This window comes from Neolamprologus brichardi, chromosome 17, assembly GCF_056152115.1.
Source record: "Neolamprologus brichardi isolate AB-2024 chromosome 17, ASM5615211v1, whole genome shotgun sequence".
NCBI lineage: Eukaryota > Metazoa > Chordata > Actinopteri > Cichliformes > Cichlidae > Neolamprologus > Neolamprologus brichardi.
The window spans coordinates 625,074-648,186 of record NC_142120.1 but is presented as its reverse complement, the minus strand read 5'-3'; the positions used below and the strand labels follow the sequence as shown (position 1 = coordinate 648,186).

Here is a 23,113-nt window from a genome sequence, read left to right as displayed (position 1 = left end):
TTGACCCAGCATTTAGCATTTCTTAGGTTTTTGTTTATTTTCACATTATTGTTTTCTGATCCTCTTGTGCTTTGTTGATTATTATTAGGATTCTCTGTCTCTGTTTATTGGTGTTTAGGGATCAGTTCTTTGGTTGTGTCTCATGTTTAGTGTAGGTTCAGTTCTGTGTCTAGTCTGCGTCTTTGTGTAATGGTTTCTTGTTTCCTGTTTTATTGTGAAAGTCCGTGTCTCATGTGAGTGTGTTCAGTTTTGCCTCCCTCGTCTCGTCACTTCCAGCTGTGTGTAATCTCCCCGTGTTCTTCTGTGTGTATTTAAGTCGTGTCTTCTTATAGTCGCTGGTCTGTCTGGTCGTGCTTCAGCCGTCATACGCCTCTGTTCACCTTCATGCTCGTGTTTAGTAGTTTCGTTTTCCCAGTTCAGGTTATCTTTAGTCTGTTCGCTGTTTTCAGCTTGTGTTTTGTCTTACAATAAACCTCCTTCGCACCTCCACGAGTGCCTGCAGTCGGATCCTCCTTTATTTCCCCCACACGGCTCACCCCACTCGCAGGGACAAGTCCTGTTGCTGAGGTTGGGTTCATCCTGTAATCTGTCATGAGCTACTTGCACTGTTTCAATGACTGGAGTGAAGAGAGATGTAACATCATATGAGAGGAAACATTGCTCCACTGGAAATGTTGCAGTCAGATGAACTGAATCGTCTTTTTGGGATTTCCAGCTTGTTGTTGTTCATTTAAAGCAAATCTTAAGCCAAAGAGTTTTCACTTTGGTCAAATTTGTCTTTGTCACCTGTCCCATGAGTGCTGGTGCAAATGTTTACTAAAGTTTAGCATAAATCGATGACATTGTTATGTTGTGGTGGGTTTTTATACTGAGAGAAGTTCTGGAGACAGTCTTGCAGATCACATATTTTATTATCTGGTAGTTAAAGCTTTGGATTGCACAGCTGTGGACTTCTCTATGTGAAGCACAATTCATGATTAAAAGTATATATTAGACAATTGAAAGCAGGAAATATTTGTGATTGATGGGAAGATGCTGTGGTTTAGACTCAGCACTCCCCGATTTGTTCTCCTCGTCGTCCTTCCACATGGAAATGCTCTTTGACCTCCAGTCCTGTGTGAGAAAACTCCTGCCTACCTTACAGTCGTTACCTGGCTACACTCAGCTCTGTCTGTCCCTCTGAGTTTACCCTTCACACCCTGAGGTTAATGCTCGGATCCTTTTAATGACGAGTGTATCAAACCTATTATCGGCACACTAATGTTAAAAAGAAACTGGCAATCCAGGACAGCTGGGAGATGACCTCATATGCTCCACCCCTGACATGAAAGGAGAAAACAACAACCAGCGCTAGTCTGTCACAACACTGAATTCATGAAAATGAAACTAAAATTAACTGAAACCAAACCACAAAACAAACAGAAAACAGTTTGATTAAAACACGAAATTATGGATGTATTCATTATTTTGTTTCTCTTGTGATATCATGTTTGGTGATCATGGCTTGTATCCTGTAGATTTTCCTCAGAGTCCCCCTGTTTGTGTGTTAATGAAGGAGATGCATTATTTGTCTTTTGAAAGTATGAATAAATGTAGACGCAGCACAAAATATACCAAATCATAAAGAAATCAGACTTACTGATTATGGTAAATGGACTGGTTGTTATATAGCTCTTTTCTGAGTCCTTTAATACAACATGTATCACTTTATACGAGCACCTTTTTCCTGTGATTAAATGCTTTCTCTCTAACATTCACACGCTGATGGATCGGAGACCAGCCTGGGTTAGCAGCCAGGGATCAAACCACCAACTTCTGATCAGGTAACCTGCTCTACCTTCTGCACTACAATCACCCAAAATTATGTCGAGCTGTCCAAAATGTGCCTGAACAAGTCATATACAAATTTAAAGGAATTAAAACCAAACCAGAATAAAACTGAGGGGGAAAAGTTAAGAAAACAAAAAATAAGTGAATAAAGACGAGAAAAAGAAAACAGAATCTGAAACGATGGAACTATAAATACTTTAGCATAAGATCATTATTATTAACAACAATAACTACAGAATATCATAAATAATAGTTCTGTGGAGATTAAAACTTCAGGTAGTTTCCAGGGAGGTCCCACATGTGCCTGTCATGAGTGAACGAAACCTCTTTACTAGGATTCTACCTGGTAACAGCGTGAGAGAAATAAATGATTGGCCCGTGTGGCTGTGGGCGGTCTTACAGCGCTTGCATATACTCACGCGCTCCACCTTTTTACTTTATTCTAGCTTCGCAAGCGCGAGAGACAAACAGCTGTCAGCAGCATCTGCGACCACAAAGACAAAACATGAAGGCCGTCCTGTGTGTGGCTGTTATCGCAGCTGTTTACTGCGCAGTGGAGGCGAAATACTGTAAGTACTTTTTCAAAAAGTCTCCCTGAAATACTGAAGGTTAAGTCCTGTCGTTTTACTGAACAGTATAAAAGTTCAAGTCAAATGGTTTATATCCTTTATGGCTACGTGTAAGTCTGAATCACGGTTTGGTTAGTCTGTAAGTTTTACGTCATATTTTTATACGTTTTTCAACATAAAACAAAGCCGTGAGGGAGGGGTTCATAAGGTGCTTTGATTTGAGGAAAACAAAGCTGCGTTTATCGACTCTAAACGGTTTCAGTCCAGAGACGATTCGTTTTAACTGGACAATAAATGTAATAATAATAATGTAATGTAATAAATGTATAAGGAGAAAACCAGTCCACGGTGTTTTTAACAGAGTGGAATTCCCCCAGCTTTTTGGATTTGGTTTCGATTTCTTGTAAATACATAGAGCGCCCTCAGCTGGCTGCAGGATATTTTAATACATTTCTCTTCTTACTATTTCTGTCCTTTCATTGCAAAAGTAATTACTTGGTTGTATCTGCTGATGTTGTTGAGGACGATCCACTTTCACACTCGTCGAATGATTCAGTGTGAAAGCATCAGTCTGTGAGCACGTCCCGTTTTATCAGGGGTGAATAAATTTGTCGTGTTGGGGATAAAAATACATTTACAGGTAACAAGACAAAAACAGGAAAGTCATTCAAACACCAATTCAGTTCTGTTTTCAGCAAGCGAGTCTTTTCATATTTATAGTCTAAGCCAGCGGTCCCCAACCCCCGGGCCGCGGACCGGTACCGGCCGCAAGAGGCTCGTGTGTGAAATTCATGGTTTTCAAGGTTTTTATCGTTTTTAGTGTTAACTCGGTTTCCCTGGGTCTTTTCATTGTGTTATGAATAAATCTTCTTTTTTGGTTTTATTTTGTTGTATTTATCACCTCAAAGTCCGTGAAAGTATTGTCGGATATAAACCGGTCCATGGCGCAAAAAAGGTTGTGGACCGCTGGTCTAAAATCGTCATAACGAAACTGGCCTCAGACAGGCTGGACCACTTCTGAATACTGATGCCTTATTAAGGATATTACTTTCTCTTTCATTCTTGCCTTTAGCTGCAGCAAAGACTCAGGTTTACAGCCGTAATCCTGGAAAGTATGGAGAGGCAAATGTCTTGATCTGCCACGTGAGTGATTTCCACCCCCCTGACATCACCATCAAACTGCTGAAGAATGGGGTAGAAATTCCTGAGGCCAAGCAGACTGACCTGGTCTTCAACCAGGACTGGCACTTCCATCTGACCAAGCACGTCGCTTTTACACCAAAGGAAGGAGAAAACTACGCCTGCGAAGTCACTCATGGGACACATGGAACAAGAACCTTTGGTTGGGGTGAGTTAAGATAGCCAACACTATATACAGTCATAAGCATTATGTAGTAACCCTCAAATTTAAAAAAATACGAAAGAAAATTAAAGATGTTTAATACTTTTATAAATAAATCAGTGGTGAATGAAATTGTCTTTCTGTGCTTTTATGAAATAAATAACCTTAATATTTTCTCTTTACAGAGTCAAACATGTAAACACCAATGGGGACCAAAGAGTGTCACATCTGATCCACACAGCTGCTGATTGGTCATGTTGTTCCCGCTATCTGTCCTTCCTGTACAATCAGAGTCCGCCGTGTAGCATCAGATTTGTTTCTTCTCATCAGAATAACTATCATTAATATTAGGTAACAGTAATTTCTCAATATTATTTTGGTATGATGTAGAGATTATAAAAATTAGGGTGTCTCTTTTTGCTGGTTTGCCTTTGACTAAGTGGATTTGCTCTGCTGTAATCACAAAAACCTCGTTTGTTTCACCCTGTTGTAATATTTTTCCATATGTGAGGGGTTCTTTGGCTATTATGCAATAAACTGTTTTTATACCTAATTGAGTTTCTCAAATGATAGAATAATGGGTTATATGTATGTGTGTATAATGTAAAATAATAAAAATTCTTGAAAATTTCTGGTGTTTTTATTATTATTTTTTACAAAACCCCTAAAATGTATCCTTTTATACAGGAATATTGATCAATATTTCTGTATAAAAGGATACCTTTTAGGGTTTTTATTCATTTCTTTATGTTGTGAAAACAAATGTGCTGTGTGTGTGTTCATCAGGCATCTCCACGAGTTTGAGAGTCCTGCAAAGTGTCTCTTGACAGACAATCATGAAAACGATCATTTGCGCGAGGCTTTGTAGTCCTGTAAAAACAAAACAAACATCTTCTCACATCCTCCAGCTTCACTGTGTTTATGCTAACATAGCTGTGTAGCTAGCAATCACATAGCACATCATTATATAGCAGCTAGCCCAACTTCAGTAACCCTACAAACGTCACTGCTGTTTAGTTTTCTGTCTTCATTTATGTTGGAAGTGATAGCAGAGCTATACTTTTGAATTGCTTCAGAAATCTCTCAGTCAGAACATGCTATATCATGTTTAGGTGGAAGCTAGCGAGCTAACTTCCTGCTAACTTCTAACTCTATTGAATTTAATAAATTCTGTTTTCATGGATGTTAAACTTAATTGTTACAGAAGATCACCGTTGGACTTTGCACTTCACTTTGTGTTTTGAAACTGTTTTTGGGCACTGTAAATAAACACACTGTGTACTTTGCACCCAGAGCTCCGCGACTGAGTCTGGATTTTTCCATTACCCGTGACAACAGTGTTCGTTTGACTTTGGGACCTGCAGAAGATTTGTATGTTATCATAAAAATGAGTTTAGGTATTTGGACTATATGAAAATATAGTCCAAATAGTTTTTAAAGTTTTAAAAACTGAGCTTTAAATTATTAGCGGTAATAAAAACTGAGAAAAGCCGACAGTGATCCCTGACTGTTTTTATGGGCTTGTTGAGATTAAGTAGAACAAGATACAAAGAATTAAAATACGTTAAAAACACAACAGACTTAATACATGCAGAGGACGTTGGGCCTGGAAGCAGGATTCATCATGTCATCACTTAAAGACCGAATAAACTTTTTAAAAATTAATTAAACAAATGTAACAAGTACAAAAAATATGGCAACATTTGCAAAGCCTTTTCCAACCCTTCACACAGACACCGCTATCAGGAAATTGCTCGCCAGCGACTCTACCTCCTGACAATATCAACTCAAATTTCTACAGGTGTACAGTCGAGAGCTTGCTGACGAGCTGCATCACAATTTGGTACGAAGCTGCTCTGCCAGCAGCCGTAAATCACTACAGAGGGTGGTGAAGGCAGCAGAGCACATCACTGGCACGAGGCTTCCTGCCATTCAGGACATTTATCTCCAGCGGTGCCTCCATAAAGCTCACAGCATCATCAAGGACCACAGCAGCACATCAGCTGTTCTCCTTGTTACCATCTGGCAGACGTTACAGGAGTCTGTCTGCTCGGACTACAAGACTTTTTACCATCAAGCCATTCGACACTTCAACAACACCTAAACACACACAACACAGATGCACTCAGAATCGGTCCTACAGTTTCATACATTTTACACTCTGCACTGGTCACTTCACTCTTATTAGTATTTAAACAAATAAAAACCGGACTCCATGTGTACTAAGTGCCACTCAAAATTTGCCACTGCCATGTGCAATATTTCATTTGCCCCCCCAGCCCACAATTGTGTTTATATTCTTTTCATTATATGTAATTAAATTAAATAAATAAATAAAAAGTAATTAAATAAATTAATAAAATTAAAAGACATAAAATAAAATACAATTCTAACCTGGGGGTTTTCTAAAAGCTTTAGTGCATTAACCATATGATGCAGAGCCACAGCTTGTTTTTGTCCATGAACTTTACAGATGAGGAGCCAGAGCTCACTGTGAGAAAGGACGGCCTTGTTGTCAGAAATCGACATTATGAATGAAGAATTTACCCATAATAATGATCACATTTAAGACATTTTCAAGTTTCTTTTTTTCTTAAAGATCCAAAAATAATGTTTTGAAAATTCACGTAAGTTTGGAATCTTTGGGAAAAGCCAGTAGATCGTCCCACGGGACTTTACAGTATATACACTGGTAAAATAAATGTTTTGTCATTCAGTATTCCCATCACAGAAAAAACAATTCAAATTCAAATTTTATTTGTCACATACACAGTCATACACAGTACGACATGCAGTGAAATGTCGGAGCAGTCGTGACGGCAGCCTCACCGGTGCCATCTTGAACAAGAGTTATTATCAACACCAAAACGATGTGTGGGAAATTCTTTGGAAAGGTAAACACCTGAGAGGATTTTCTAAGGTCTGTCAATAAAGTACAAAGCAGCAATTCCAGGCTGTTGTGCCAAAAAGCGATTTAAACTGCTATAAGTAACTTATTGGGCTATAATATGTCAAACACATGTCTAATGCTTCCCTCATGGATGACACAAAGTCATACTGAGCCACAAACAACATTCGTGTAACAAGTAGAAGGAACAATCAGTTTTTGGCAGTGACTTTTATATAACCTTTATTTATGCAGTTAAAAAAATCTCATTAACATTAAAAATGTCTTTTGTAAGAGTAAGCTGGCCAAGAGGAGAAGAAATGGCAGCAAATAAAAATATTTTAAGTGGGGATAAAGGACCGGATTGGTTATAATGCACGTACAATAACACAGAGTTGTAAAGATACTTGAAAAAACAGATAATTTTTAATTCTATATATAACCTCTTTGTAAAAGCTGTTCACCGAAGTCTATTTACCAACATACGTAAAGATATTACACATAAAAATACACGGAAACAACACCGGCAGCCATCTCAAACATGGCGGCCTATTTGCTCAAACGACAGTGAACAACAACATGTCGGAGTAAATTCCGCCTAGCAACACGACGTTTGGAGTTTCCTATTGGTAGAATTATAGGCACGTGTCGTCTTGTCACGAGTTTGTGCTGCTTGTGTTTCATAAACGGCGCGCCAAAACATGGTTTTGGTGGGCGGGGTTAGAGCTCCCTGTCAGTTAGCATTAGCACTGCCTGGACGTCCCGGTGTCTGTTAGCTAACACTCCCGATGTGAACGGTTTCACTTTCGGTGTGGATCGTGGCGCACTGTTGTCTTCTCTCTTGGTCGAGCGAATCTCCAACAGCGATATATCGAGTCGGTCTGTGGGTGAAACAATGAAGACGTTTGTGTGTCTCGCCCTCGTCCTTCTGCTGGGACTCACAGATCTGTCGGCAGCCAAGAACTGTAAGTGATCTCCGGTAACTGAACATGTTTGTGTTTCCGAAATGGCCCGATGTTATCAGACGGAAGGCGCTCGGGCCCAGTGAAAGCAAAACGGCTTTAAAGGTAGTAAAGTGGAATCTCTGGGAAATGGCAAACAGTAACATACTTACAGTACTTACAGTACTAAACGACTGATTACTTGTACTTAAAGGCTGTAACGTTTTACGAGTACTACGAGTACTTCCTTGTTTGGCTGTTATACGTGACACACTGTGACGCAGATAATTGCCGTGTTTATATTTAATAAGTTGGTGGAATCTAAATGAATATTTATCATCTGGATTAAATGATTGTCTTTATTTCATCTGTAAGTGACTGTTTTTGTGTTCGCCAGCTTCACCCAAGGTTCAGGTGTACACCCGCTCCCCCGGACACTACGGGACCCCCAACACCCTCATCTGCCATGTCAGTGGATTCCATCCTCCTGAAATCACCATCGAGCTGCTCAGGAATGACAAAGTGATGCCAGGCTCTCAGCAGACCGACCTGGCCTTTGAGGAGAACTGGCACTACCACATGACCAAGCATGTGCCTTTCACCCCAACCAAGGAGGACGTGTTCAGCTGCAGAGTGACTCACGCGGGGACAAAGAAGACATATATTTGGGGTATGAGTGTTTTCACTGTGTCTGTGTGTACGTGTTGTTTCACAGGTCACAGTAGGTTAGAAAATATTTTGCTAAATTTTCTTAGTTCTGTATTTTAGTTTTGTACACACATATCTATATTTATATATTTATTTCTTATTTCAGATCATGTATTTATTACATTGACTAACATTGTTTACAATAAACAAAACTATGGAATAAAAACAGTTCAGAAACAGAACAATTACAGAACATAGAACTTTGTGCAAGTTCTTAATACTCCATTCATCACTCATTCATGTTAAAAACATCATGAACAGAAACACATAGTCATTCAAACGCTCATTAACAAACAAACCAATAAGAACAAATTTGTATTCTCAGATGTTGCAAAAACACATTTTATATTTTCAAAGAGACGCTGAAATGTTTTTGCATCATGTTTCATCAGTCAACACTTGCCTGGTTTAACGACCATATTGAAGTTTTAAGTTGAAATTGTTGCTGTTTGTAGCAGGCTAGCATCACAGCTAGCATAAACATGTTTTAATTGTCTCGTTTCAGAGGCAGATATGTAAGTTCTACATGTGTCCAGCTCCAGGTATGTATGTGCTCATCATACTTCAATATAATGACATTACATTGTTGTGGTGGAGTGTGGCTTGTGTCTGACAGCAGGGAAGCTACAGTCAGATCATAGCAGTGTGTTTGCAACCGTGCCAGCCACCCTCTCCTGAATCGCTGCAGCTGACCCACAAAGCACTGAGTGATAGACAACGTTCGTGTTATGTTTGTGGTCCCCACAGGTCTGCTCAGCAGGATGGAGAAGATTGGAATATTTCTGGAATCTTGAAAATGTCTAAAGTAATGGATTTGATTATGCAACCGTTTGAGCTTCACAAAATGAAAACGCTGCACTTCCATGGGCTCAGACAGCAACCATCCTTCAGCTTCATCTTTGACACACAGCGCCACAGCAGCGTGCGTTAAACCGACAGCAGGCGTCATGTTTGAGACGTGCCCAGCTTACTCCAGTCACGTAGCTGAGATCCAAATGTTCCCCGAGGCCAAACTAAATGTATTTTCTGAGCCTTATTCTCTTAAAACAGCTGGAAGACAGAATAACCTGTAACTACACTTTGCCTTTAACACATCCAGAACGTGTGAAGCACCTGATCTGAGTTTTGGCATCTGCTGTGAAACGTCTGAATGTGTGTTTCCTACAGTAGGAAACACACATTCAGGTGGTGTCTGTGGGTGTGGTTGTCCATGGAAAAGTGCAGAAGTTTTGAGGATTTGATTAGTTCTGGATTTCTCTTCAGATAAATATTCCTTTAGGAATCTTGTTTTGATCTGAGTGTCGACTTTGTGGTGGTGGTGAAACTGAAGTGTTTGCATTGCTCGGTGATTTTTAAGGTGAATCTATACAGACTAAAGACTTTCATATTAATGTTGTAATAAGGTAATCCATGTAAATATGTATCCAATTTGAAAATGTTTATTTTACTAAAACATGCTTTGTTGTTGAAATGACTCCAAACATGACCGTTTGTTAAGTAAAGCAGACGGTTCCTGTTTGTTCTGACATATTTTATGCAAAATAAAACGATATTGGTTTAATTCACATTGGACGTCCAGCTGTGCACAGCGAGTTATTATAATAGTGATGTTAAACTGTGTCATGTGACCTGGCGTAGAAGAAGCCCTCCCCTCGCCGCCTCCACGTCAGAGCTAAGAGAGGTTTAAGGTCCTAATATCAACCTCAAAATCTGCTAATAATATTTATTCTTAAGCAAAGATGAATCAAAATATACGTTTGTTCACTGTATAAATGAGGAAATGGGGTGACGGTGAAGTTAACAGGTGGAGCTGCTGGGTTCGTGCATGGCTGCTCATTTTCCTTCTTAATGGTTTAGCAGGAAGGCAGCTGGATGCGAGTCTCCTCACCTGCATCAACTACACTCTGCATACTTGCTGGGTCACACTCAGTCAGGACTTTTTAACATCAGAGAGCCAAGTCCGACTTCCTGTGTGGGGTTGTGTCCCTGCAGGTGATACAGTCGGTGTGTTTGAAGCTTGAATTCTTCCGTACATGAGAAAGGTCGTTGTTTCTCACCACTAAACGGTTTTTAATTCTCAATTCACTGGAGAATCTCAAGAAGATCATTTAGTATATTTGGGGTAACGTATGTTTTCACGCTTTATTGACTTTTTGGTGTAAAAAGGAGACGGTGTAACATCTCCACAGAGCAATCTGGAAACGACACGTTTGGATCTAAATTCAGACAAATTCACCAAAACAATCGAGGTGGATTCAACTGTTTGATAAAAGTTCTTTATATGATTTAACTACAAGAATAGAAACAGCTGCTCTTACTGACAGGCCTCGTGAGACCCCCACCCACCCCACTGCCTCCACCAAAAGCAGCAGAGCACTGTGCATCTCCACCTGTGACCTCATGATCCACCTGCAGGTGGGCGGAGTCTGGACTCCATGTGTTCAGGTTGCAGGACAGGTGGACACCAGCACATCAGTGTGAGGGGCGGCTTCCTGAGGCTGCAGAGTCTGACCTGAGCTGCAGAAAACTCCAAACAAGAATCAATAACATAATAAGCTGTTTGACACTGGCAGAGAATATTCTATATATAAAGTTTATAATAATATAATATAGGGATTATTATAAAGTTTACTGGGCAGAACCTGCAGCTCTGCGGGTCAAACCACAGATGCAGCTCTTTACTTCTGAATGATTGTGCCACGAGCTTTACTGCCAGTCAGCGTCATTATAACAGAGCTGACCAAACAAAACATCCTTATTGTGTAAGTTTACATATATATACAATTAAATTACTGTGTCTAAATTAAATGTATGTGTGTGAAGCGTCGTAGCAGAGCCCTGCGTGGGATTATTTCTGCTGCATTTGCTGCACAAACCCACAGCAGGTTTTACTGAACGTGTTGCTGCAGTAATGCCCGTGTCATGGTCGGACGGTCCTTCCCGGGGGCGACCTGTGTGTGTGTGTGTGTGTGTGTGTGTGTGTGTGTGTGTGTGTTTCTCTCTCTCCTCCTCCACCCAGTGGCTGACACACCTGCACCTAATTTGCCACCCAGCTGTCACTGATCATCCTTCGTTGTGGGCTGAGGTATTTAACTGTGTGTCCAGATGGCAGTCGACGCTGGATTGTACTCGGTAGTGAAGTGTTTGTTGACTTGTAGCTTAGCCTTAGCCGGCTAGCCCCCTCACTTGGTGTTTTTGCTCATTTGTAGGAGGAAAAGATACAGAGCTGGAGGTTGGAGAGAAGGAGCCCGCGGGGTTAAGCTATTGGAGGAGAACACACACTTGGATGTCACTTTGGGAACTCACCTGCTCACCACTGGGAGTTTGGAGAAGATCACCGTTGGACTTTGCACTTCACTTTGTGTTTTGAAACTGTTTTTGGGGCACTGTAAATAAACGCACTGTGTACTTTGCACCCAGAGCTCCGCGACTGAGTCTGCATTTTTCCATTATCCGTGACAGCCCGAGGTTTTAAAAGCGCTCTGATGTGATTTATTGTATGTTTACTGTGACTTATATCAACTCAATAGGAACTGTTAGCTGTCACACAGCAGCAGCTCTTATTCCAGGGGGATTTCTCATTTTCCCAACAACAAAAACTGTGCAGTCTGGCAGAGCTGCAGTAACAGATGGGAGTCAGAAATGTTCAGACATTTTTATGTTTACTTCTACTTCGTGATTATCTGGTAATTTAAGGTTTTTTAAGTTGTTCAGCGATCATTTAATAATAAAGAGACTGAAGTACAATAAGGACAATCAATAGCTGATAATCAGACACCACTTCCTGGCTGTTTGTCCTGGATCATCCAGCCAGGCTTCTTCTCCCAGGAAGCTAAAATGCTTCTCAGCTCCACAACTTTCAGTGTTTTAAGCTCATCATTACAGACGCTTCAGAAGAGGCAGGCTGGACACAGCCCTTTTTAAAGCTGTTCTACATGTACGCGAGTATTTGTCCCGAGCTTGATCGAGCTGTTTTTAAGCTCTGTAAAAAAATCGAGACTGAGGTTCAGTTCAATGCATCTAAGTGCTGCGCTCATATTACATAAACTATATGTATGTAGTCCCATTACTTATAGGCAATTATCATAGCTTGTAATGACCCTTTCCTCTCGTCTGTTTCCTGATTCAGCTACAGTCATGACGCAGAGACGGTCCACAGTCCGTCAGTCTCTCTTTTGGATGAAATTGGGATGTTCTCAGTTAAGCTACTGGTGCTGATCTAGAACTTTAAGTGTTCACATAATCTGTCCACATCGTCTCATGTCTTTACCTCAGCAGGAACGATAGCAGCCACTGTTCAGCTGTAAACAACAGGTGATCATGACCTCGGTCAGTAAAGTCAATCGTTTCCTCAGGACATGCAGACTGATTCACTGTTGCTCGGTCAGTAACACATAACCTCATAAATAGGATGACCGAGAGGTTTATTTACTTTGTACATAAATGCTTTTATCTTAACAACAGTTTCCTTTTTTTAACAGACATAATTCTTTATGCATCAGGCTCCGCCCCCAGCTACCTCCCAGCATAATGACGTAGTCACGTACCAGACATTGACACACGTACTTAGTTATAGTCTGAAATATGTTTACAAATACCGGTAATAAAAGAGTTAGTGCAAACGGAGAATCAAAGCGTGTCCGCCATGTACGTTTGATTTGTTTCACGTACATCAAACGGAAACGGTCGTTTGTCGTTTGTCGCCGTTTCTTCAAAGATATGACCGGTTAATAGGAACTACAATCATACAGCCACAAAGATACAAAACAAATCATGAATACAAACAATGATATTAGAGTAAAAAAAATAAACATCAGTACATGCTTTTGTTTTGAAGTACTCCAAGAGGAAATTCTTCCGGTTCAAAGGTGAGGAGAACCGGATCCATGTTTGTCGGTCTTGTGGGCTGAGGGCTGGCAGCATGTCGGCGATTGGGGTTCATTTCGGTTACACATCCGCGTGTGTGGCGATATTTAAGGTGAGCATCGCTTCATGAAACCTCACGTGTTGTTTTTGTGAACATTAAATGTCCTGAAGGATGGCGCTGCTCGGTCAGCTGCTGGCAAAGTGGAGATAAGTCAATGAATTATTTCAGTTCAGTCCGCGGGTAAATAAAGGAGAGAGGGTTGCATCCGGATTCTTCATCTCAGATTAATAACTACGCATTTTAAACAGTTTGGTGCTCCGATAGGACATCGATGCCAAACACATGAGAAAGCTGAGTGTCCAGTGTTGTACTTGGACAACATCCACCTCTGACACCACCTTTAGAGTCCAGCTCCACCCCAACATGATTTAGAGATGACCTTAAACTCCTGGATGGCCATCCCGAAGCCCCGCCCCCAACCTTATAGTGTGGACTGCAGGGTCCAAGTGATTTAAGTGAACTTCCAAGAAAAAGGGTCAAATATGTGGACAGAAACTCGATGATGGTCAAAGTGGCGTTGCTAAGGAAACATGTTTATAATGTTTATATTTCAGCTTTTGTGTACATAAAGTCACACAGCTGTGTCAGTGGATGGTACACAGCAGAGTGATGTGGAGAAGCTGTCCTCTGAGACCCCGAGCCCTCCATCGCTCAGGCAGAGCCCCTCCACACTCAGAGCCCCTCCACACTCAGAGTCCCTCCACACTCAGAGTCCCTCCACACTCAGACAAAACCAACTTGTTGCCGCTTGTATCTGCAATCTGATTTTTTGCTTTTTAAAGAACCAGAAATAATAGTGTGACCAAAAAGATCAGATCAAGATGAACAGATTTATGGCATTTCTCAACAACGATGCGCCATCTGGTGGCAGCATAACATTTAGGACACAACATTTGGGTATCAATAAATGTAAAAGAATTAAATCACATGACTAGTACTTCTGGACTAGTGACATCACTGCTGACGGCGAGTAATCGCGTACATCCCTGGTTGAAACTGTCACAGCTGCAAACATCATATTAAACTTTAGAAACAATGCAGCGTCGCTCAAGTTCACATGTGTGTAAAGGCAGACGAGTGAATACTTGTGTAGTGTAAATTCAGACTTGTGCTCCCAGTCTTTGCTTTGTAAAGTCATTAAAGATTACTTTGTCCAAGAAAATGAAAATGTTGGAGTCTAACAGGCGTTTTGCATCATTGCTGCGTTCCTGTAATGGCACATGTAGACGGAACAAACCTTAATTACGCTGAACAGCCTCTTGTCTCCTTTCCTCTCACGATCACACAAAACCTTTCGTGACTCTCTGATTATTAAGGCTCAGTTCACATTTATGCTGCATGTTAATTTGAGGTTTTTCAACTAATTCAACAGTAAACCAGTTTAGTTATGATGCATTTCCACTCCAGTCAAACAACAGTCTTATGGCATGTAGTCAAGGTTGGACCAAGCTGAACTCCTTAAGGAGCCCTACGGGGACTGAAGATCTGCAGCTTGGATTCATACATGAAATATGTGGATAAGTGAGCCTGGAAATCAGCTGCTGATGCATCTGAACATCCAATAGTTTTGAGCAAAGTATATATTTAAGTGTTTCTGAATGTATGCTGTGTGTTGTTTAGGATGGACGGGCTGATGTGGTGGCTAACGATGCAGGAGACAGAGTAACTCCAACCGTGGTGGGCTACAGAGACACTGAACAGGTACGACTTTGGCTCCACTTCTTGGGTTTGTGCCTGACCCATGCTCTCAGTCTTTCCTATTAGCACTAAGCAGCATATTATCTTTGCACGATGTCTGTATAGAAGAAATGTTGATGACCAATCAATAAAACATTTGCTAAAATATTTGCAGTATTAAAAGTAACAGAAGTTCCTCTGTTATCACAGGTCACATGTTTCTGTGGTCATGTTCTCGTCATATCACCTTATAGTGTCTAGCATAGATCTGTCTGCTGTTTGCTCTAAGGAGCTTGGACAGAAAAGCGTCTGGACTTCTTTAAGTTGCTTGAAGACGTTTCACCTTCATCCGAGAAGCTTCTTCAGTTCTAAGGTCAAATGGTGGAGAGTCCCAGATATAAACCTGGTGGGAGTTTCCCCCCACAGAGGGACAAAAGGACCCCCTGATGATCCTCTAATCGCCTGAGCCAAGGTGTGGAACTGGGTGTGGGTCCCAATCAGCCAGAGTTTCAGGTGAGTTCATTGTGAAACCTGGCCCCACCTTATCATGTGATTTCCTGAGGTCAGATGGCCCAGGGTGTGAGTGGGCGTTAAGGCGTCTGGGGAGGATCTCAAAACTGGATTATAGATGGCAGAGAGTTGGTGTCGTAAACCACCGCCTCTGTTCAAAGATGGTCGCTCACAGTGGACATAGATGCTTCTTTCACTCCTCTTTCAAACCATCTGTCCTCTCTGTCCAACATGTGAACATTGGCATCCTCAAAGAGTGACCTTTGACCTTTAGATGCAGATGGACAGCTGAGTCTTGTCCTGTGGAGGTGGCTCTTCTGTGTTGTGCCATGCGCTTGTGAAGTGGCTGTTTGGTCTCTCCAATGTAGAGGTCTGGGCATTCCTCGCTGCTGTACAGCAAACACCACATTGTTAAGTCTGTGTTTTGGCGTTTTGTCTTTCGGGTGAACCAGTTTGTGTCTGAGTGTGTTGCTGGGTCTGAAGTACACCGGGATGTCATGCTTGGAGAAAACCCTCCTGAGTTTCTCTGATACACCGGCTACATAGGGGATGACAATGTTGTTGCGTCTGTCCTTCTTATCCTCCCTCGCTGGTGTCTGATCTTCTTTTCTGTGCCTCTTTGCTGACTTTAAAAACGCCCATTTAGGATAGCCGCTCCCTCAAATGTTCCCTCTAAGCCTGAAGGGAAAAAGAAGGAACACACACATGTAAAGGAAGCACTCAAAACGTGCGGCTATCCTAATTGGGCCCACTCACATCCTGGGCCATCAGACCTCAGGAAATCACATGATAAGGTGGGGCCAGGTTTCACAATGAGCTCACCTGAAGCTCTGGCTGATTGGGACCCACACCCAGTTCCACACCTTGGCTCAGGCGATTAGAGGATCATCAGGGGGTCCTTTTGTCCCTCTGTGGGGGGAAACTCCCACTAGGGTTATATCTGGGACTCTCCACCATTTGACCTTAGAACTGAAGAAGCTTCTGGGATGAAGGTGAAACGTCTTCAAGCAACTTAAAGAAGTCCAGACGCTTTTCTTTGCAAGCTCCTTAGACTACGATGAGCTGGATGACTGAGAACCTTCAGACACGTCTGCTGTTTGCTTTTTGGGTTTTTTATGGAACTTGAAGATGATTTTTTGCGTTGAGGTGCAGAATTACTCTGACATTACTGACGGCTGCTTCCTGCACCTGTGAGATATCTACTGCAGCAGCCTTTTAACCTCTGACCTCTTCTGCAGATTGTCGGTATAGCAGCAAAACAGGGACGGGTCCGCAACGCTGCCAGTACAGTCGTCAAAGTGAAACAAGTGCTCGGGAGAAGGTGACACAGCTGACCATGTTTTGTTTACTAATGTGAAACCTACATGATATTATTATAATTATTAATAACTCACTGTCTCAATTTAATTAAATAACTGGGAGAAAAAAGCAACATTATGCAGCTCTAACATTGTTCAGATTGATTGCATCATCACACGTGGACATCAGTCTGGTTTCTCCTCTGGGAAACACAGTAAACACTGTGGCAGGAATATGGAGGCTCCTGTCCTCTCTGCTACATGCAGTCAGACCATCAGCTGTTACACATGAGAGGATGGCTTTGATCAGAGCTCATGTAGCAGTTACTCAGTGAGAAAAGCAAACGGATGTTTTTGAGACAGAAATGACAAAAGTCACATTTCTGACAACATTTGTACTCATGCTGTTTGTAGCCTGAGTGAGGAAGGAACGAGTGTTATTATGATCCTTGACGTCCTGTGGACAGCAGCTCATGTGTGTGTGTTTCTCTCTGATTGAAAAGCTTTGATGACCCAGAGATTCAAAGGCACAGGACGGAGACCAAATGTCAGGTAGGTTTGAACAACGAATCTAAACCCTCTGAAAGACCAAAGGTCAGGAGCTCCACACAGTTTGGATCCTGGTGCTTTACAGATGAGACTTGCTGAGCCAGCTCGTCTCACTTTCAACACTTTTTCTGGACTCACAGTTTTAAAAAGTTGCCTCAGGTCTTGTTTTATTTAAAGCTGATGATCCATTAATGCAAACAGCCCTGTGTCACACTTCTCCCTCATGACTAAATCCTTAGATCACATTTCCTGAATCGTGTCGACAGGACTCTGATGTTGGATCAGTAATAATGAGTGAATTGTTCTGCAGGGATTTTGTAACACATGTTTACAGACTGTGAAAGAAAGAAAGGATTTACTGTAAACGATTTACAGATAACTGCAGTTTGTTTTCTTATTTACATGTTACACATAATTCTAACTACACACGAGCTTTACTTACACTGAGAAGCATTATATTATCATTACTAGTTCTTTAAAAGCTGCCTTTACATGCTGAGATTTTAACTTCCTGAAGATGCCGTTTCTGGTCTGTGAGAGTTTCTCTACAACGATCTGTGATGACGGCACAAACACAGTTTGGTTTTTGGAGTCTGAGGATGTTTTGTGTGTTTAGGTCGTCAGCAGAGACAACAAACCTTTTTATGAGATCACATCAGGACAGCAGCCAAAGTACGTCGCTCCAGAAGATGTCGCGAAGCTCATCTTCCAGAAAATGAAAGGTAAATCTGTTAGTGTGGAAATGTTCGTCATTATGTCCAAGCAGCCAAAGTTTCTGGTAGATTTATTATTATTCTTCATGTGGTCTTTAGTGATGGTCCTCCAAGCTTTCTGCAGCCTTGAGGGTCGGTGTCCTGCAGGTTTCACCCTGGGTCAGCACACCTGATGAGTTCATTAGCAGGGCTCTGGAGAACTTCAGGACATGTGGAGGAGGTCATTGAGCCATTTAGATCAGCTGTGTTGGATCAAGGACGCATCTAAAACCTGCAGGACACCGGCCCTCGAGGCCTGGGGTTCCCCCCCCTGCTTTTGGCAAAGTCTTACTCAACAAGTACCCGTTATCACACAACACCGCCCCGAGGCGACAAAAACACTTCATATAAGCTTCATACAAACACATTTTTGTTTTTACAGTTTATATATTTTTAAATATTATTTCTAAACACTGTCAGCTTCTCACAGCATGTGGTCCTGATGATGTGTCAGAAACTTCCCACGATCAAATCGTCCTCATTGGACATTTGATGCTTTTTAAAACTCTCTGATTGGCTGACATCAGTTAAGTTTGCATGTCCTGGACGTCGGCCCTAAAATACTTTAGAGCAGGGGTCCCCAATCCCAGTCCACGAGGGTCAGTGTCCTGCAGGTGTTAGATCTCACCCTGGGTCAGCACACCTGAATCACATGATTAGCTCATTACCAGCCTCTGGAGAACTACAGGACATGTTGAGGTCATTTAGCCGTTTAAATCAGCTGTGTTGGATCAAGGACACATCTAAAACCTGCAGGACACCGGCCCTCGTGGACTGGGATTGGGGAGCCCTGCTTTAGAGGGTTAAAGTCAAGTGTGAGAGCATCTGTCCAACAGCTAAACTGGGTCATGCAACAGAGCGATGCACGGCTATTACACAGTGAAAGTGAGCAGTACTGTAATAACATCCTGGTGTTTGTCATGAGTGTTTCACTTCAGAAGGATGAGATTCTGTAATGTCCTGATACGTAAAGTCTTCAGTTTTCTGTAAACAATCACCTGACTGATTCCTGTTTTCACAGAAACGGCTCAGTCGGCTCTGGGAGGCTCCGATGTGAGCGACGCTGTCATCACTGTTCCCTCAGAGTTTGCACATGCTCAGAAGCGTGCTCTTAGGTCGGTGCTGCCTGTAACAACCTTTTTATGTCACTTTGAAAATATGCATCTATTCCCGTTTCTAATCATCACCTGTTTCCTTCAGGAACGCCGCTGAAGCTGCAGGGTTCAACGTCCTGAGGCTGATCCACGAGCCCGCCGCCGCTCTGCTGGCCTATGACATCGGACAGGAGTCGCCGTCAGGGAAGAGGTGTGTCTTAGGAAAGGAACGCCTCAGATTTCATTACGGTCATTGGTTTAAAACCGACGTGGTCGGCGTGTGAACTCCTAAATCTAAGGAGGATGGGAGCCATGACCTCTGCCTCCTGATCCAGCTGGTAGAATCAGCCTCACATCAGTTTGGGCTCCTCACGGCTCGGGTCCTTGATAAGCTGTGTTGGCGAGCAGGGGTCGACGCTCCCGCTGATCCGACTCACAGCGCAGATGTGAACGTTGTTTGGAAAAAACTTTATCCAACAACATGTTTAAAAACTGGAGCATCTAAAATCCTTGTTCTGCTCGACCTCCTCCACCGACACCTGCTCGACTCGATCTCAGACGTTTTCCATCACAGCTGAGTACCACGATGTCCAGGGGTCGTCATAGCAACCCAGTCCAAAGGCCAGTGATGTCATTTGTATGCAAACACAACAAACAGCAGAGGCGACGTCAGGCCTGCTGCTCAGCGTGCGGCTCTGGGACCGCGGCGTGGTCTCATGAAGGAGACGCTTTCATGACTCATCGAGTGACGCCACTGACGAGCCAATCGGTGGTAGGCTGGCTGCTGATGTCACGTTTTCAGATCGGCTCTGATTGCTGGGAACGCCGAAACGAAAAAACTACCGGGTACTACGGCCAAGTGGAGAGAACCCCCCACACAGCCAATAGAAGCAGTGCGTGCGTGCGTGCGTGCGTGCGTGCGTGCGTGCGTCAGCTGCCAGCAGAGCTGTCACCGTCTGAATGAGTTTTCCATCTTCTCGTCCTTTAGCGATGTTCTGTCTCCACAGTCACGTCCTCGTCTACAAGCTCGGTGGGACGTCCCTGAGCGTGACGGTGCTGCAGGTCCACGGAGGAATGTTCCTGCGTCGCAGCGCTCACACTGACCACAGCATCGGAGGAGAGGCGTTCACTCAGGCCTTGGCGCAGCACCTCGCCTCCGAATTCAAACGGTACCAACATCAACTTTTGATCGAAGGTCTAAGAAGGATCAAAGCAACAGACGAACACACTTCTAACATCTTAAAGATTTTTCTGTGTGTGTGTGTGTGTGTGTGTGTGTGTGTGTGTGTGTGTGCAGCACGTTTAAGCACGATGTGAGCTCTAATCCTCGGGCTATGCTGAAGCTGATGAATGGTGCAGAGATGGCGAAGCACTCGCTGTCCTCGCTGGGTTCGGCCAACTGCTTCGTCGACTCCCTTCATGATGGCATCGACTTCGAGTGCAGCGTCTCGAGGTGAGCTAGTGTGTCGACACACAGATTGTAAGAATCTGAATGTCATCGTTAGCTGAGTCTGAGCTAAAGCTGGAACGAAACATTTGAGATAAACGTTTGAAACTACGGAGCCCTGCAGGGGACATGGGAGAAAAAAAATTAAGACGGACTTTTGCGAGATCTCGCAAAACAAACTCGAGATCTCGCAAAACAAACTCGAGATCTCGCAAAACAAACTCGAGATCTCGCAAAACAAACTCGGGATCTCGCAAAACTTTTGCGGGATCTCGCAAAACTTTTGCGGGATCTCGCAAAACTTTTGCGGGATCTCGCAAAACTAACTCGGGATCTCGCAAAACTAACTCGGGATCTCGCAATCTTAATTGCGAGATCCGTATGAAACCATAAAGCTAACGAATAAAAACTAAATGAAATAAACTGAGCAGCAAAATTAAGGGAAAAGTCGTTAAATGTCTTACAAACACATCATCAGGATTCTGATAACGTGGATATTTGTGTCCTTCGTGACGACCTCTGTTCTTTCTTTCAGAGCTCGATTTGAGCTGCTCTGCTCTTCGCTCTTCAACAAAAGCATCCAGCCAATCAAAGCCGTCCTCGAGGAGGCGGGTCTTACACCTCACAACATTAGCAAGGTACGGCGTGCGCGAGTGACGGCGTAGCTGTGTGTTAAATAGAAGCCGCTCCTCGATCGCTGCCATGTCTGTGTTGCAGGTCGTTCTTTGCGGCGGCTCGGCCAGAATTCCTCGTCTGCAGCAGATGATCCGTGAAATGTTTCCGGATGTGGAGCTTCTCAACTCGGCACCTCCTGACGAGGTCATCGCTGTGGGCGCGGCCCTGGAGGCGGGCCTGCTGGTTGGCAGAGACGGCCTCACCCCAGAGGAGGACTCTGTCACGGTGGATGTGTCCTCCATTGACGTGCTAGTAAAAGTACGCAGACCTCAGATAAACTCATCTGATGTTGCACATGAACGTAAACGCCTCAGCTCTGCAGAGTCTTTGTACACTACTTATGTATTTGTACATAATATCATTCATTAATACTGTAATCTATTCCTAACGCTTCTGTCTGACTCTGACTGTGTTGGAGGAGACGGACGAGTCTGGAGCTGAGATGTTCACGCTTCTCCTTCCTGTGGGCACACCCCTCCCTGCCCACAGACACCACATCCTCAGGGGGGACGGGAAACTGTCCTCCCTGTGTTTGGAGATTTACCAGCGATTCATCACAGAGCAGCCGGAGAAGCTGTCCAAGGTAAGCAAGCATCAGACGCCTGCTTCCTGTCTGCCTCTGTCTGTCCTGCAGCAGCTTCTGAGGTTAAAGTCTAAGCAGAGACTTCGTCCTCCTCTCAGCACTGATGCTGAAGTGTCTCCTAGAACAGATTCCCCGTGTTGTCACTTACCTGGACAAGACCAGGTGCACTATGGGAAGAAGAGTTCATGATTTGGCCAACGTTCTCCTGGGAAATCTTGGGTCCTACCGTCCATGTGGATGCTACTTTGGCACACAGTACCTCAGCACTCCCTCAGACCACATGCACCCTTTCAGGGAAATGTTTCCTCTGAGGTGTTCCTGAGTTTTAGGCTCTAAGTTCCTCAGATCATCCATTAAAGCAACAGATGGAGAAACTCTGGATCCATGAAGGCTCCACATCACAACAGGACTCGGTGCCCTCGAGTGGAGTCCACGCTTCAACGCTTCTGAGTGTGTTGGCAGAAAAAGGGGACCAACATATTCATTGGCAGGTGGTCATGATGTCATGACAGGTGTTTGTTCCCACCCTCACCGTGGTGACGAGCTTTGGGACCGAAAGAACAACACATTTGCGTGGAGGGCGGCTGACCTGCAGACGGGGTGAAGGACTGGAGAGGAGCTCAGAGAGGAGCTGCTACTTCCCCATCAGAAGAAGCCAGTTGTGGTAGTTTGGGTCTAGAAGGCCTGGACGATGACATTATGACCAGTGACAGGTGACGTGTCCTGGACCTGCGGTGCAGACCCGGACCGTGCGGTGAGATTAGGTCTCGGCCGGCTTGGAGGAGGGGGCTCGGGGCAGATTCTGGGTTTCTCTGCTGCTGCCCCTGTGATGCAGGATGGATGAGCCAGAGAAAATCATCATCATCATTAGAATCACTGTTCCTGCTTATGTTTGTGTCTGTGTCAGATCGTTTTTAGAGACCTTCAGCCCACAGACGAGAGTCACAGCGTCGACACTGTGGTGACCATGAAAAGGTATTTCCTTCCTGGGTCACATGATGTCACGTGATGATGGTGATGTTGTTGCAAACACATGTTTCTTCTTTATGTTGCAGCGACGGCTCCATTCATCTTTCCTGTGTAGAGCAGGGCACTGGAAGGTCAGAGGTCGTCACCATAGCAGCATCATGACGTGTTTTCCAAAAAAGAAACGAAGCATGGTCTCAGTGCGACGTTATTTCCTGTTTTTTACTCAATAAACGTATTAAACCTGTTTCTGACTCTTTGTTCAAACTTCAGCCACGTTTGTTCTCTGCTGCAGTTTAACAGCAAACATTTGTAACACAGCTCAGACTGAGTGCTCGTGTCAGTTATGATCGTCTGC

General features: G+C 43.4%; 3 protein-coding genes across 3 annotated transcripts; all 3 read left to right on the top strand.

Annotated features, from left to right (window-relative positions):
- The first annotated feature begins 2,249 nt into the window (after positions 1-2,249).
- Positions 2,250-5,035, top strand: LOC102791452 (beta-2-microglobulin). Its single transcript, XM_006799743.3, has 3 exons — positions 2,250-2,399; positions 3,472-3,747; positions 3,927-5,035. The coding sequence occupies exons 1-3, from the start codon at positions 2,336-2,338 to the stop codon at positions 3,938-3,940; spliced, it is 354 nt and encodes a 117-aa protein (XP_006799806.3). The 5' UTR covers positions 2,250-2,335; the 3' UTR covers positions 3,941-5,035.
- A 2,326-nt stretch (positions 5,036-7,361) lies between these two features.
- Positions 7,362-9,842, top strand: LOC102791729 (beta-2-microglobulin-like). The gene is made up of 4 exons (XM_006799744.3): positions 7,362-7,593; positions 7,967-8,239; positions 8,783-8,819; positions 9,025-9,842. Exons 1-3 carry the CDS (start codon positions 7,524-7,526, stop codon positions 8,794-8,796), a joined length of 357 nt encoding a protein of 118 aa, XP_006799807.3. The 5' UTR covers positions 7,362-7,523; the 3' UTR covers positions 8,797-8,819; positions 9,025-9,842.
- Positions 9,843-13,150: 3,308 nt separating this feature from the next.
- hspa14 (heat shock protein family A (Hsp70) member 14) lies at positions 13,151-23,002 on the top strand. The gene is made up of 14 exons (XM_087830480.1): positions 13,151-13,255; positions 14,825-14,905; positions 16,630-16,712; positions 17,193-17,241; positions 17,855-17,960; positions 19,012-19,105; positions 19,191-19,295; positions 20,092-20,253; positions 20,382-20,537; positions 21,067-21,169; positions 21,249-21,464; positions 21,625-21,789; positions 22,697-22,764; positions 22,845-23,002. Exons 1-14 carry the CDS (start codon positions 13,199-13,201, stop codon positions 22,918-22,920), a joined length of 1,521 nt encoding a protein of 506 aa, XP_087686606.1. The 5' UTR covers positions 13,151-13,198; the 3' UTR covers positions 22,921-23,002.
- The last annotated feature ends 111 nt before the right edge of the window (positions 23,003-23,113 follow it).

Coding starts and splice junctions, on each gene's coding strand:
- hspa14 (XM_087830480.1), top strand. CDS start 13,199: ATGTCGGCGATTGGGGTTCATTTCGGTTACACATCCGCGTGTGTGGCG. Junction 14,906..16,629: donor GCTACAGAGACACTGAACAG/GTACGACTTTGG, acceptor CCTCTTCTGCAG/ATTGTCGGTATAGCAGCAAA. Junction 22,765..22,844: donor ACTGTGGTGACCATGAAAAG/GTATTTCCTTCC, acceptor TTTATGTTGCAG/CGACGGCTCCATTCATCTTT.
- LOC102791729 (XM_006799744.3), top strand. CDS start 7,524: ATGAAGACGTTTGTGTGTCTCGCCCTCGTCCTTCTGCTGGGACTCACA. Junction 7,594..7,966: donor TCTGTCGGCAGCCAAGAACT/GTAAGTGATCTC, acceptor TGTGTTCGCCAG/CTTCACCCAAGGTTCAGGTG.
- LOC102791452 (XM_006799743.3), top strand. CDS start 2,336: ATGAAGGCCGTCCTGTGTGTGGCTGTTATCGCAGCTGTTTACTGCGCA. Junction 2,400..3,471: donor CGCAGTGGAGGCGAAATACT/GTAAGTACTTTT, acceptor TCTTGCCTTTAG/CTGCAGCAAAGACTCAGGTT.